The sequence below is a fragment of the Zonotrichia albicollis genome, chromosome Z (genome assembly GCF_047830755.1).
Source record: "Zonotrichia albicollis isolate bZonAlb1 chromosome Z, bZonAlb1.hap1, whole genome shotgun sequence".
Classification (NCBI taxonomy): Eukaryota; Metazoa; Chordata; class Aves; order Passeriformes; family Passerellidae; genus Zonotrichia; species Zonotrichia albicollis.
The window spans coordinates 9,560,039-9,573,827 of NC_133860.1; the positions used below are offsets into that span (position 1 = coordinate 9,560,039).

General features: G+C 39.7%; 1 protein-coding gene across 3 annotated transcripts in view; it reads right to left on the bottom strand.

The window, feature by feature from the left end:
* Positions 1 to 913: 913 nt before the first annotated feature.
* SETBP1 (SET binding protein 1) overlaps positions 914 to 13,789 on the bottom strand; it is a 270,016-nt gene continuing 257,140 nt past the window's right edge. For all 3 annotated transcript variants that reach the window (XM_074532771.1, XM_074532770.1, XM_074532769.1), the window contains 2 exons: positions 11,070 to 11,237; positions 914 to 5,958 (listed from right to left, as the gene is read on the bottom strand). In XM_074532771.1, coding sequence (XP_074388872.1) covers positions 5,402 to 5,958; positions 11,070 to 11,237 — 725 coding nt within the window. In that variant the 3' untranslated portion in view covers positions 914 to 5,401. The remainder of the gene's footprint in view (positions 5,959 to 11,069; positions 11,238 to 13,789) is intronic.

The window sequence follows — 13,789 nt, forward strand, 5'->3', positions numbered from 1 at the left end:
GGAAGAAGGGAAGAAGGGAAGAAGGGAAGAAAGAAAGAAAGAAAGAAAGAAAGAAAGAAAGAAAGAAAGAAAGAAAGAAAGAAAGAAAGAAAGAAAGAAAGAAAGAAAGAAAGAAAGAAAGAAAGAAAGAAAGAAAGAAAGAAAGAAAGAAAATAAAAAAGAACAGAACCAAAGCATGTTTTTATCCATTACCATAAAGAGGGCTTGTGAATGCATGGTATTAGTATCCCAAAAGCTATTAAACTCCCTAGTGATGGGAAACAGATGGAAAATAAGACAAAAGAATTCACAACTCATGTTAGACTGAATTGAATTCCTTTAATTTCACACAATGAATAACATATGAATAGGATTAACTTTTTTTTTTCTTTTTTTTTTTTAGTTAAGTGCTCTATACTGTGCTAACCTGATTTGGTAGCGAAAAGACTGAGCTTTGTTTTAGAAAAAAATGTTTAAAAACCAACATCTAAGATCATGAAGGAGCATGACATTAAAGCATGCCAGATGTATCTAAGCCTCAAAGAACATCAAGTCCATATCCATTTTTAAATGTACAAAAATGCTTCATGAATAAAAACTGTTACAAAAAGAACATTTCAAACAATGTACAAGTTTTTTTCTTGCCTCTATATTCAATAAAATACAAATACATTTTTTTGCTCTAAAATATGTTTACATACAATCAAAGTAGAACATGCAAATTACACTTTAAAAAAGGCTTTTAAAAACCACTTATGAATACAAACTAAAAATTAGCCAGCACGACTTATAGAACAATCTTGTGCCCCATTCGTTTGATTTTTTAATTTTTTGAAATACAGTATATACATATTTAACACTTCATGTGCATTTATTATTTAAGAAATAGCTTAAAAAATAAAGAAAAAGAAAAGTAAAACAAACCAACATGGGATTGAACTGCTTCCCCATGTTGTCCAATTGGCAGCTCTTTTCATGTTTTTATATTTTTTTCTTTTTCTTTTTTTTTTTATGTAGTGTTTTATGCGAACTAGGCAGGCATCTTAGGGAGATCTCCAATATGTGTTCTTTGTTGAAATGTGCTTCTAATTATCTCAGAACTGCTGCACCCCAGTTTTTGGATGATATGGAAAGAAGAGGCATTACAAGGGCAGGATGTTTATTTTTTCAATTTAGAAAACCATACTGGTTTTGTTTCTTGGATTCTTTTTTAAAAAATTTTTTGGTGTTTTTTTTTTTTGTTTCCCTTTTCCCTGTATTCTTTTAGTTGTTCTTCAAACTCTTCAGGATGCTCATTAGATGTTCTTATGTGCAGTCCTGAATCAGGGCCTGTGAAAATAAGAGTTAGGGAAAGCCTTGTGTTTGGAACATTGATTTATGTTTATTTGGTGCTTTATTGTAGTGCTCAGAAGTCCTCGTGATGAACTGGCACCCCATTGCACCAGATGCTACCCAAATAGTCACAATTAGAATATTCTATGTTCCACAACATTTCTGCCAAATGGGCCATGCTGTAGGATACTTGGGTAGCTGATGACTATTTTCACCTCTTTTAAATTTATTTTTTCCATTTCTTTTTTACAGTTATCCAAAAACATGCAAGGTGCTTCACAGAAAATTTAATATGGAAGGGCTCAAGAAACTGGCAGCATGAAGGTCTTGGAGACACAAGTGGTAATGTTTTTTTTTTTTATTTTTTTTATTTTTTTTCCTCTCTCCCTGAATATTTATCCCCATTTCTGGTTTTACACTGGATTGAGGAATAAAAGACCCACAGAGTGGATGCAAACCCGTGGCCTTATTTCATATGGCTCACAGCCACGTGATACTGTTTTGTGTTTTTATTGAAGCATGCTCAGATGTGTGCTAATCTGTGACACAGTGGAGGTGTTTGAAAGGTTTTTTTGGTCTTAGTAAGCAAAAGGGCTTTCACCCCAATATTATACAGTATTTGGAAATGTGTGGAGAGAATCCAGAGAGTTCCTCAGTAAATCTTCCTTGTGGTAAGGGAAAAAAGAAACCTCAAAAAGCTCATTACTGGAATATTGTTGGGTAATAAACGGCAGGAGTGGGATTTTAGCCTTAAGCCCTAAAACTAAATCCTTTATGATCTGCATGTAGTACATCGCCTTAAAATATTATTCTGTCAGCAACTTGCTTATCATTTTTATAGACTATGCAACATGCAGAACACAAATTCTGAGTGCCATCTAACAGTATTTTCAGTCTGCTGTTTATGACACTAACAAGCCACTCTCCCTGTCAGCCCAGGACCAGCTGCATGAGGGTGTTGTGTGGACAAACAGCCAAAGCTGAACCACAGCACCACGCTCCACCAGCACCTTCTTGCCATGAAAACACAAACCTTGATCTTCTGGGTAGAGCCCATCCCATGCTGAGAGCTTTTAGCGACCAAGTCCTGAGCTTAGTTTCTCTAGGACAAATAGGATACCTTCATGGTTTTGCTCAACGAAGGGTCTGTGGGGTGGTTCCCTCCATGTGGATGCTCTCCTTAAACACTGTGCCTCTAGCAGCCTTTTGGATAGCACTTTTTCGAAGGATAAGAGCATTCTTTTCCCAAATCTCAGGAGCTTGAGAAGCAGCAGCCACTCCATTATCCTTCCCTGGGGCAGCTTTATCCCAGTGTGTTCAGAAAGGTCCAGCCCAAATCCAGCCATTGGGGGCACCCTGACCCTCTGGAAGCCCCAATGGGCGTTGGATGGCAGAATTTGTTGCCTTCAGACCTACTTTTCACTCTCTACACACTGAAATGTCCTTCAGTGGAGGAAGGATATCACTGGAGATAAAACTAAGGATAAGTTGTTTGGCTTAATTTCAGCTACCTGGAATACCAAACTTATGATTTTTTTCTATCATTTTAAGTGACTGTCACCTACTTTCAAGCTCAAAGGAGATTGGGAGTAAAAGATTTATAAATTAACTAAACCTCAATCCAATGTTTTATAAGGAAGAAGAGAGGAGTTCAATGAGGTTTAGGGTTTTTTTTCTGCAGGCCTACAACTTCAGTCAATAACACTGTGCTAATTCAAGAGAGCTGAAAAGCAAAATTGGTTTTAACAGAACGAGCAACCAGCCAATTTATTTCTAAGCTGCATTAATTGGAAAACAAAAAGCACAAATAGGTATGATGAATGATGCAAAACAAATTGGAAACAAAATTCTGCGATCCCTCTTATCAGTTTTAAGGAGTTAGGACCTCAAAATTTGTTCCAGTCTTAAAAAAATAAAAAATAATACATCCCCTCTTCCAGCTCCCCGACGCAATCCTATCCCCATATGCGTTCAGTTTTAATAAGCTAAGGTGCTATCACAGAAGAAAAATCAGTCTCTAAAAAACAACGAGTTGTATGTTTACAGTGTTCCTCTAACACCATAGTCTTGATATGATTTTTGTAAATAAATAACAGAATAGAAACACAATATTTTTTTGTGGGGACTTTTCGTTGAGTTTGTTGTTTTGCTTTTTTGGTGGGGTTTTCTTGTAGTTCTTCTTTTTTTGTTTTTATTTTTTTTAGTGTCGTGCTATATGAAGCTTCCTTGGCAATAAACCAATTCAAGATTTCTTGAAAAAGGGAATAGAATTTGGCTTGTCAACCATTAAGAAATTCCAATCCCCCCTCCCTTGGTGGAATCTTCCCTCCCTGTTCCCATTTTAATATCCATCTTGCCATGCTAGGTGTTGAGTGCACCGCAGGATTTAAAAAGAAAGGAAATAAAGTTGAAAGTACCTATTTCAAATTTCAACAATTTACTTTCTTTTTTAAAAGCATTGACACTGCAATGGAACAGTTTTTTGTTCAGTCTTTGTTTTAGCGAAACATTTTAATTGGGCTGTGGATATGGAGCTTGGGTATTTTACCCAAGTTTTATCAATGGCTAACGGACAACTCGAATGAGAAATGTACAATTTGAACTGACCATTTAAAGAGACGATTTGTCACACACAGTTTGCATCCATGCAGACTGAGAGCTTTATAATTACATTATGTACAAAAAAAAAATTATTTTTTAGTTTATTAAGGCAACCACAACTTGGAGAACATGTCCAAAGTGGCATTAATACAATTGCAGTGGTGATACCCTTTGAACATTTTTATTTCTATTTTCAGATAAGAACACTTATTCCTTTTCTTTTTTTTTTTTTTTTCAGAAATAATTGCCAAGAAAGGATCTATTATCCATAGGGTTTGTTCTATATTTTTTTTTAAAACAATCTACTTTATCTATTTTCTTTAAAAGATAATATCAAGGCATTGCTACCCAAAGCAAATTATTAATATTCTGGTTTTCCCGTTAATTTCACTGGGAATTGCAGATGGCAAAAACTTGGTAGATTTGGGTTCTGGTTTTTATTTTATTTTTTTCTTTTTGTGTCCTATTTTTTTTCCTTTTATCTTTTTTATTTTTTTTTTGGTGATTTTTTTCCATGTTTACTATAACTATTCCCCAGAAGTGTCTTGCTGTTCTCTACTCATATGTACCGAGCATCAAAACAACTTGGCTGATGGATGACCCCTTTTTCACATGCCATTGCCAAGTTGCTTCATATAAACGTGCTATTGTAACCGAATATCCGTGTATACCTTATTTTAAATGCTGTGATATTCCATCATTTCTTGGGATAGCACTCGGAATGAGTGTGCACGCGTGTAAGGCTCTAATTTTCTATTGCCTATATTGCAGCTAGTTGTAACTAGGCAAGAAAATGAAAAAGAAATATATAGTTCTAGCAGGAGCCAGGCATTTTGGCTTATGCTGTCCCAAAGCCTGGTAGGTATATAAAACTGGAAAAAAAAAATCAAATAGGTTATAACCAATATCACAGTTGAGAAAATTACATTATTTTTTTGTTGGGTTTTTTTCTTCTTTGTTTCTTTCTTTGTTTCTTTCTTTGTTTCTTTGTTTCCTTTTTTTTTTCCTTTTTTTTTTTGCTTTTTTACAGTGATTTATACTATGGTAACGTTACTCTTAGTTTCACCTGGCCCACCAAACAGAATCAGAGTCGAGCATGCACCCTTAGTGACAACGTTCAGCTATCTGCGAGGATGACTTCCAGCCTCTGGGTACGGTATGAGAACAGCAATGCTGAGATTCAGATTAGTTTTGGAAACTCGGCAGAGTTCATGCTTTTTCCAACTTTGACACACATCCTCCTCCCCTGTATCCCCCACTTTTCCCGCGCCTTTCCCCCCCTCTTTCCTTGGGGGGGTGGCTTGGGTCAAAGCGATGAAGAGGAAAGATGCGCGCCCAGCTGGCACAGCTCTCTGCAATGAGTTCTGGCTGCTGAAGGGACAGGTCAGTCTGGTGCTGCCAAAGGGGTGAGGCCGACTGTGCACCTCCTGTCCCCCAGTCCTGGCGTGCTCCACTGTGGGCACCCAACATCTGACGAGGTGCACAGGCCTTAGGGAAGGCCTTCGCTTTCGCTCCCTCTGCCCTTGCGGTGCCGCTTCACTTTCACGTCCTCCTCTTCCTCCTGCGGGGACTTGTTTTTCCTTTTTCCGACCCGGGGCGCCCGGGGCAGAGGGAGAGGGAGTGGAGGGGGTGGAGGAGGCAGAGGAGGCGGCAGCGGTGGCGTCTCTCTAGCCATGTGTATGACAGCCTCGATGGTGGCCATGATTGTATCTTGAGTGGCTGCTTGCTCCAATATTAACGGGTTGAGTGTTGGTCTCTGACCTCTTTTGCTCGGAAGGTCAACGCATTTTTCCAGAACGGGCATTTGGTCTCTGGAGTCTTCGTCAAAGGAAAGGGGTTGCTTCCGAGGACGCCCCCTCCTCTTCTTCACGAAGTTATTGCCTGTCTTTGATTGTCTCTGCAGCCGCTTGGCTTTCAGGATCTTGTTCACATGGTCCAGGTTCTTCTTTGTGGACAGGATCTTGGTGTAGTTGCACATCTTGCGCACCTCGCACTGGATTGCTTCGATTTCACGGCGCTTGAACCTTTTCTTCAGTGGTGAGCTGGCTGTTGGGAGACAAGGAGAGAAACAGGGGTGGGTCAAACAACAGTGATTGGAAACCCTTCTTTTTTTTTCTAGCATCATCAAGAGTAGATGGAAATACAACTTTCATACAAGTAGTCTTCAGAGATTGCCTGTTCCCTCTTCTAAAGAAACAAAGCTTTTGCTACAGCAATGTTTTAGCATGAGTTTGCTTCATTCTCATTTTTCAACCTTTAATTGGAGAGAAGGAAGCTCAGCATAGCTGTTATATTGGTCCAGCTTAACTATTAATCCTTCTGTACCCCAAAGATGTAATCCTGATGTCTTCAATTCAGCCTTAATTCTTGTCACGAATGCCAGTTAGTATGAAAAGTGTTTGTTGCTGAAACTAGTGGGCAGAGACAAGATGTGTGGGTCACTTCATCTGTGGCAAATTCATTACCCCTGCCTGGGTTTCTGTACTATCATCTCCTCAGATACTAGCTGAAACTACTCAGTCATATAATTGACTTTAATGGCCCCCAAAGTAAGCTTACTCCTGGTTCAGATCACTTACTTTAGATCTGAACCAAGTCCAAAGTAGTTAAGTTTCTTGCCAAGGTCACGTTGTGAGTCATTGTCAGAGCTGGGAAGAGTACCCAGAATTTCTTGGCTCCTTGTCCTTTGCTTAGGACACGAGACCATGCTTGTTTTGCCTAAATTGTCTCATTGTCCTTTCCTGAACATGGCATCTGTTCAGAGTTCAGGATTTGCACATGGATTAGAAGTAACTACCCCTTTGTGAGGGAAGCAGAATGTATTAATTCTGCTATTGCAATAACTGGTGCTCCCTCTCACTCCTAACATATCTGTTCTGTGCTGCTGGGAAAGAAATGATGGAAGTCAGAATTTCCTTTTTGGTAAAGAATAAAACATCCTACTAAATTAACCTCAGCTCACATCTACTGGCAAACTTAATTTACACCTGACTGTCAAGCAGTCATTTGGGTCTGAAATCCTTGAAGTTTCCCCGAGCAGGCAAGATTTTGAGGAAAGGTTCATTTGGGGGTTATCTCTGCCTTCATGGCTAACAGGCTAATCTTCCAGCAGTAGTTTAAATAAAGTTGCTATTGTAGCATTTTCTGCAGATAACCAGGAGCTGTCAAGTTGTAGAATCTCCTCTTGCTCTCTATGGGCTGTGACAGATTCAGCATATAAACCTCATTCACTGGCCTCCCCTCTTGGAGAACATAAATTATTGGCTCTTATACCACCATGTTGCTTGGATTCAGGGAAGAGCTTGCATAAACAAACCCAAGTTACAATGTAAGAAGCAGGAGTGAGTCATAAACAAAACACAGACATATGCTCTCTTATAAATAAAGACCTGGGATGGCCAACTTCCCAAAGTCTGGTTTTCATTAATTACAAAACAAAATACATTTTCCATATGTAACCCACTCCCCACACCAAAAAGAAAAATAAAACCCATTTGCAGTTTGTGGTTCACAAAGGACAAAAGAAAAGAGGAATGCAGTCATTTTGGTACCAAAGGAAAAGAGAAAGGAAATGAAATATCCAAGTTGCTCAGGAGAAGCTAATTAGTTGCACAAAATTCCTCCCAAGTAGGTCACCCCTAAAAACTGTGGATTCAAGATCCCTAAAGGCAAGTGGCAGCAAGATATTTCCCAGAAATTTGATCAAAAAAGGTTAAGTCCCTGTCACAGAAAATGATTATTCTCATCTGTTCTCACTGGTGATTGACATAAGGAGTTCCAATAACTTCAGCCTTAAGCATTAAAATCCTTTGAGTCCCACCCATATCCTGAGAGTAGCTTCAGGTCAGAAGATCTAAAAAATCAAACATTTGGCACATTCCTCAAGTTCACTGTCCACCTTTTGCCTTTTATTTCTATTGTCAGGGGACATTTTCAAGTCCTATTTTTTTTTTAATAACAATATTTGAGGTGGTTTTTTTTTTTTTTTCTGAAAGTAAATCTGAAATTTTTCAGTTGGTGATTGACAACGGAAAATTTATCAGAAATGCAGGAAAGCTTGCAAGGTATCACGATGATACCAGGAGATTTGGCTTTACTCTCAATATTCATTGGAAAGAAAGTAAGCCAAGGAACTGGGGAAAAAAAGATTGAAATAAAGCATTAGCCAAGTCCCTGCAAAGATGATATGTGTTTACTGAGATTTATCTGCTGCCAGCTGTTTCTGCAGATTGGTGTTACCATCTGAGCATGGTCAGTGGAGACCTGGTCTGGACAGCTGGCAGAGGATGACCTCAGCTTCTAAACCCTAAAATGGGAACTCTATGCAGTTCAAGATGACCTTGCACATTGTTTTGATGTCCTGATGCTGGGTAAGAACACAGAGCTCCTGTCCATCCTGAAACCATCTCAGGCACTCAAGAGGTCCCTCAGGCTGAGAGTCCTGAGTGGAGCCTGATTCTGAATAGACACGGCCCCAGTGAAGCAAAGGCTGGCACCTGCCTTCTGCCAAACTGCCCAATTCCCCAAAATTAACTGATATGCAGGCAGTTGTGGGTAGGCTTCTGCTCCTGCATGTAAATGGATGGCTGAACACCACTTTCAGTGCATTCCTTCATGTTTAGATACTTTTTTGCCCTTTTAAAACTTTGCAAACTCACGAGTCTTCTCATTTTTGTGCTGAAACACGTTTTCACATTTAGGGAAAAAAACCCCTATGTGCTGTTCTGTGCTGGCTTACTGCACTAATTTTTCCTTTTTAAATGCTTTGGGGTGTTTATGGCTTTCTCAGGGAGCTAGTTAGAAGCTACTAATGACTCCTTTTCTTTCTTCCTAGCAAGCCTCTGAACTTGCAGGCTCTAGAAATCATCTGAGTTGTTACACAGTCTGCCAGTAGTCAGAATGCATGTACTGGGTAAGTACCTGTGCTTTCAGGTCAGGCTTTTAAAATGAGATATTAGGAAATCCAATATTATTTTGATTATTGAATGTCAGGGACATCTGATTCTACATTTGGTGTAGGAAGACTATGCAGAAAGAGTCTGATGGGCCTGCAGGGGGAAGCTTTGATGAGGTGTGCCTATGATAAAATATCAGGGAGATCTGCCAAAGTAAACTAGCATTGAAGTGAGAGCCATTAGGTGTTATCAACTCATCTGGAAGCTCTTGGTGAGCACCTTTGATATAAAATATTTTCCTATATTGCCATGTGACATACTGCTCTGCTGAAAGCCAAAGCTATGCATTAATCTTTTCCATTTTATCCAGACAGACCCTGCCCAACCCTGGACCCAGGCCGGTCTGTGTTGGTCTTACTTTTCTGGATTTTTTTCTGGTCTGCCTCCACAAAGGCAAAATCCAGCTTAAAATGAAGGGAAAATACAAATGCTTGATGCAGCACAAGCTTTTATACTTTTCTCACTCTCCAAACAACCCCACCTAGCTGCCCCAAAACAAGGAAGAACCAATGTTAGCCTTAAACCACAGCTTCACACATTTCAAATAGGGCACACGGAGGCCTGGTGCTTCTCCCCTCCCTAGGGTCCACAGGTGCAGTGAGGCTCAGTTCTAATTCACAAATTAGAAATGGCTGCAGGCCCTGCTGGGAAGCCATACAGGAATGAAATGATGCTGGAAACAGCTTCTGAAGCAAAGAGAGCCACCCCTACCAAAAATACATACTTCCAAGGGGAGCTAGAGGAGGCTGAAAGACCCACCCCAGCAGTGATAGTGAACAAGGAGGTGAGCCCAGGTAGATCAGACCCTTTGGATGTTCTTCATTATCCCCATAAGTTAATTCTGGATGGCTCTGTTATGTCTGAAGCCCTAAAATCCTTTTTGCTGCCTGTTATTCTCCATCCCTTTAGAGGTGCCTGAGGCCACTCGCAAGAACATGGCACAGAGGAGGCTGCTCAAAGCTGGGGTCAATTTCTTGGCTTGCATTGGATGGAGGGATTTTCAAAGAGCTTCCTATTAATTACAGGAAACCCATAGCACTGTCCTGTTTTCCCATTAACACAGTTTCTTTTAGTTTTCAGCTAAATTATTTCAACATCTGGGCTACAGATAAACCAACAATTTAATTAGACTTCTGAAAATGGAAAGAATGAACTATGCAGTCAAGCATACACTTTCATCTTGTAACGGATCATAAAATATTTGTGTGCTTTCCTTCTCTGCTGCTTTAAAAATCTGTCCTTGGTTTATATATAGGAAAGTACTAAAGACTAAATAGACAATCCTGATTTTTTTAATATAAAAATTTATCTTTACAGAGGCTAATTTGCAGTATGAAACCCTTGTTTTCAGAATTTATTCAAGAAGTGAGAGGGAAATAAAAATAAGTGCGTTGAAAAAGCACTTTCAGCTGAATGATTAAATATGCAATAATTCTGTAAGTCAGTGATACAAAGATGTTTCTTTTGAATGTGGCATCAAAAGTTTGACAAGACTATGAAACTCCTAATGGCTGCATGTAGGGTAATGAACTGTGGATTCCCCAGTCACTGGAAATTAATACAAAATGGAAGATTAACCTCTCTATCCATGCCCAAGGAAAGGCATGATGATGCCTGAATGACTTGGCTCAATTTCCAAGGGTATAAAGATATCACCTTTCCGATCTGATTCAAAATAGAAGCACAAAATATAAGTTGATAGAAAAGCATGCTATTCTGACTTATTTATTCTGGTATTTTAAATCACTGCTCATTGCCCCAGACAATTTTGCATTTGCAAGACAGAATATTATGCTAAAATCACTGAAGTATGCAGTAAGAAATCTCATCTGCTCCTCAGCTATTCACTGTGTATTCGGTTTGTTCATGCTACAGGGGTGAGAGCATTTACAAGAAATGAAGAATGGGGCTGAGGAAGGAACCCAGGAGTCTTGCTTCCGAGTGTCCTGCTAGACAGGCTGGTGCTACTTGCATCCTCATTATTGCACAAGTGGTGGTGTGTGAATAAAATAGATTTGGTGTGCCAAGATCTACAGTCACAGTAAGAAAGCATTGGAGATGTTACACTCTGATTATCACATTAGATATTCATATTTGCAGCTACTTTTCCAATCAGGAAGAGAACTGGGTGAACATATGGTACAGCTCCAGAAGGAGGAAGATGGGGAAGAAACAGAGGGGCTGGAGTGAAAACAGCATTACCTGCTTCAGATGTTGCTGATGATGAAGGTAGGAGAGATAACACTGGACTTGGCATTGCAACACTGTCAACAGCTGGTGGTTTCCTTCTGGTCATCACATTACAGGCAGAACTTTCCATTTTACCATGAAGTGAAGTCTGGTCTGCTTTTAAGTGGGGACCTGCAATTCCTGGGGAAACAAAGTTTGGGTGAGTGTTAGTACTGTAACATGGCTGGGGATATATCTGAAAAAAAGAGAAGTAAGTTGCTGTCCTTGATACATTGATATATTTCCATATTTCCTTGTGGATGTATCTGTAATACAGTCTTGATACCAACAAAGATCATAACCGTCATCAGTTTTCGATAATTTTGCTGGAGGATGTACCATCACTGGTCTCTATAAACAATGGTGAACCAACAAAACATTTTACTTTTAGTACATTAGTGCATTAGTACTTTTTCTTCTAAAAAACCATGTACACTCTGATACATGTATAAAGACAGATATCCTTCTTAACTCTGTTTACTGGGAATGCCTATGTATCATTTCCTGTGCAGTTCATTCTCCACACATAGTTACATGCTTCTCTGCTATAAACACCTGACTTAGTGGGTGTTTCATCTGAGTAAGGAGCAGGCATCAGGAACAACCTCAATATGCAATTCCCATCCGGAGCACGTTACATTTATTTTTCAGGAATTCCCTTCCTAATTAAATTTGCCTTGCAGCTCATCAAAGGGAAGTGAGTTAAGGAAAGAAAGAGTTGTTTGTCATATGTCTTTCTACCTACAGTTTACAATGCAGAATAAATGAGTGGTAAAATAATGCCAGAGAAGTTAAATATTCCAGAAAAATGAAAGTTATGCACTTATGGCTGGCAAATTCCTCCACTAACAGTATTCCTCAAACTCTTGTGTAGTTTGTAACCATTTTGTTTGCTTGTAAATATGTGAAATTTAAACTCCTGGCATGGAAATTTGAAAACCTCTCCCAGTCTCTGTGATGTTTGGCTTATACATGATTAGGGCAGATATTCATTTATCAGAGATAATCCTTCATAAATTCCTTCTTTTTTCAGATCTCAACCTGCGCATGAGACTCAGATAAAATATACCAGATTTTGGCAACTAAATTATACAATGATTCAAAAAACCACAAAGCAGCTGAGGTTGAAAACTTCTCTTGAGACCACCTTGCCCACGTCACCCTGCTCAAACAGGGTCATCCAGAGAAGGCTGCCCTGGACCACATCTGGCCAAATGAGAATATCTTCAAGGAGGAAGAGTCCACAATCTCTCCCTACAAACTGTTCATCCCCTCAATAAATCCACACTGTTCAGGAACAACTTGTGTAAATGTTTCAGCTTGTGCCCAATTACTCTTCTCCTGTCACTGGGCAGCATTGAGAATAATCTTGCTCCATCCTCTCTAATCTTTCCCATCAAATATTTGCATATGTGGAAAAATCTCCCTGAGCCTTCTCTTCTCCAGGCAGAACATCCCATCCTTCTGAATCTTTCCTTATAAGAGAGATAATATCCCAGATTCTTCATAATCTCTGTGGTCTCTGACTGGACTCTCTCCCACATGTCCATATTCCTCTGGCATATCAGCCACTGCTCTGAGTTCTGAAATTCTCCAGATTTGTGGAGGGTGTTCTCTACCCTGCCACCCTGCTCATTAATTGACATATTAAAAGTTTTTAGTCCCCATATCATGGAGTGCATCTCTACTCTCTGGTCTCTAAGTGGATTTTGTGCTACCCATCACAGCCCTATGAGACCAGTCAGTTTTCAGTCCATCACAGAGCGCATTTATTCTGCCTATGTTTCATCATTTTGTCTGTAAGAAGCTGATGGAACTCAGCGGCAGAACTCTTGCTAAAGTCAAGATAAAACTCACCCGATTGGTGAGGCATGATTTCCACTTCACAGATCTGTGATAACTACTCCTGGTCATCTTTTCCTCCTTCATATGTTTGGAAATGCTCTTCACAATTGTTTACTCCATCAAATTCTAGAGACTGAGATGAGACTGAACAGCCTTGCTGCTTCCTTGCTTTTGCTTCTTGACCTCATTGGACTGATATTTCTTCTCTTCTAGTCCTCAGAAACATCTCCTGATCGCCACAATCTTTCAAAAACAACCTAGAGTAGTCTCACAGTGATGCCAGCCAGATCCCTCAGCACCTTTGGGTACATTCTGCCAAATCCCATGGATTTATGCATGCCCACTTCATTTAAATGTTCCCTAATCAATCTTCCTCCAAGAGCAGGTTTCTTTTCCACAGCAGTGTTACAGGCCTGGGATTCTCAAAGGCCAGTCCTACCAGTAGAGATCAAGGCAAAGAGGACAATAAGTCTCCTGCTGATCTTTTTCAGTCAGGGTCCCTGTTTCATTCAGTAAGGGGCCCATATTTTCCACAGGCTATTTTTGGCTGCTTTATGCAACTGTCAAAACATTTCTTGTTGGTCTTCTGCCCTAGATTCAATTCCAAGTGGGCTTTGCCTTCCTAAGCCCATCCTTGCATGCCTGAATATTGTAAATCTCATTCTCTGGCTCACCTGCTTCCATGTCTCTTTTGCTTCTTTTCTGTACCTGAAATTACTCAGGAGCTTCTTGGTCAGTCATGAGACTCTCCTGACATTCTTGCTGAGTTTGATTTGCCACCCTGGTCTGGTTTTGCATGTCTCCACAATGTTCCTGATCCAACATTCCTGATTCCTTTTTCCCTAGGA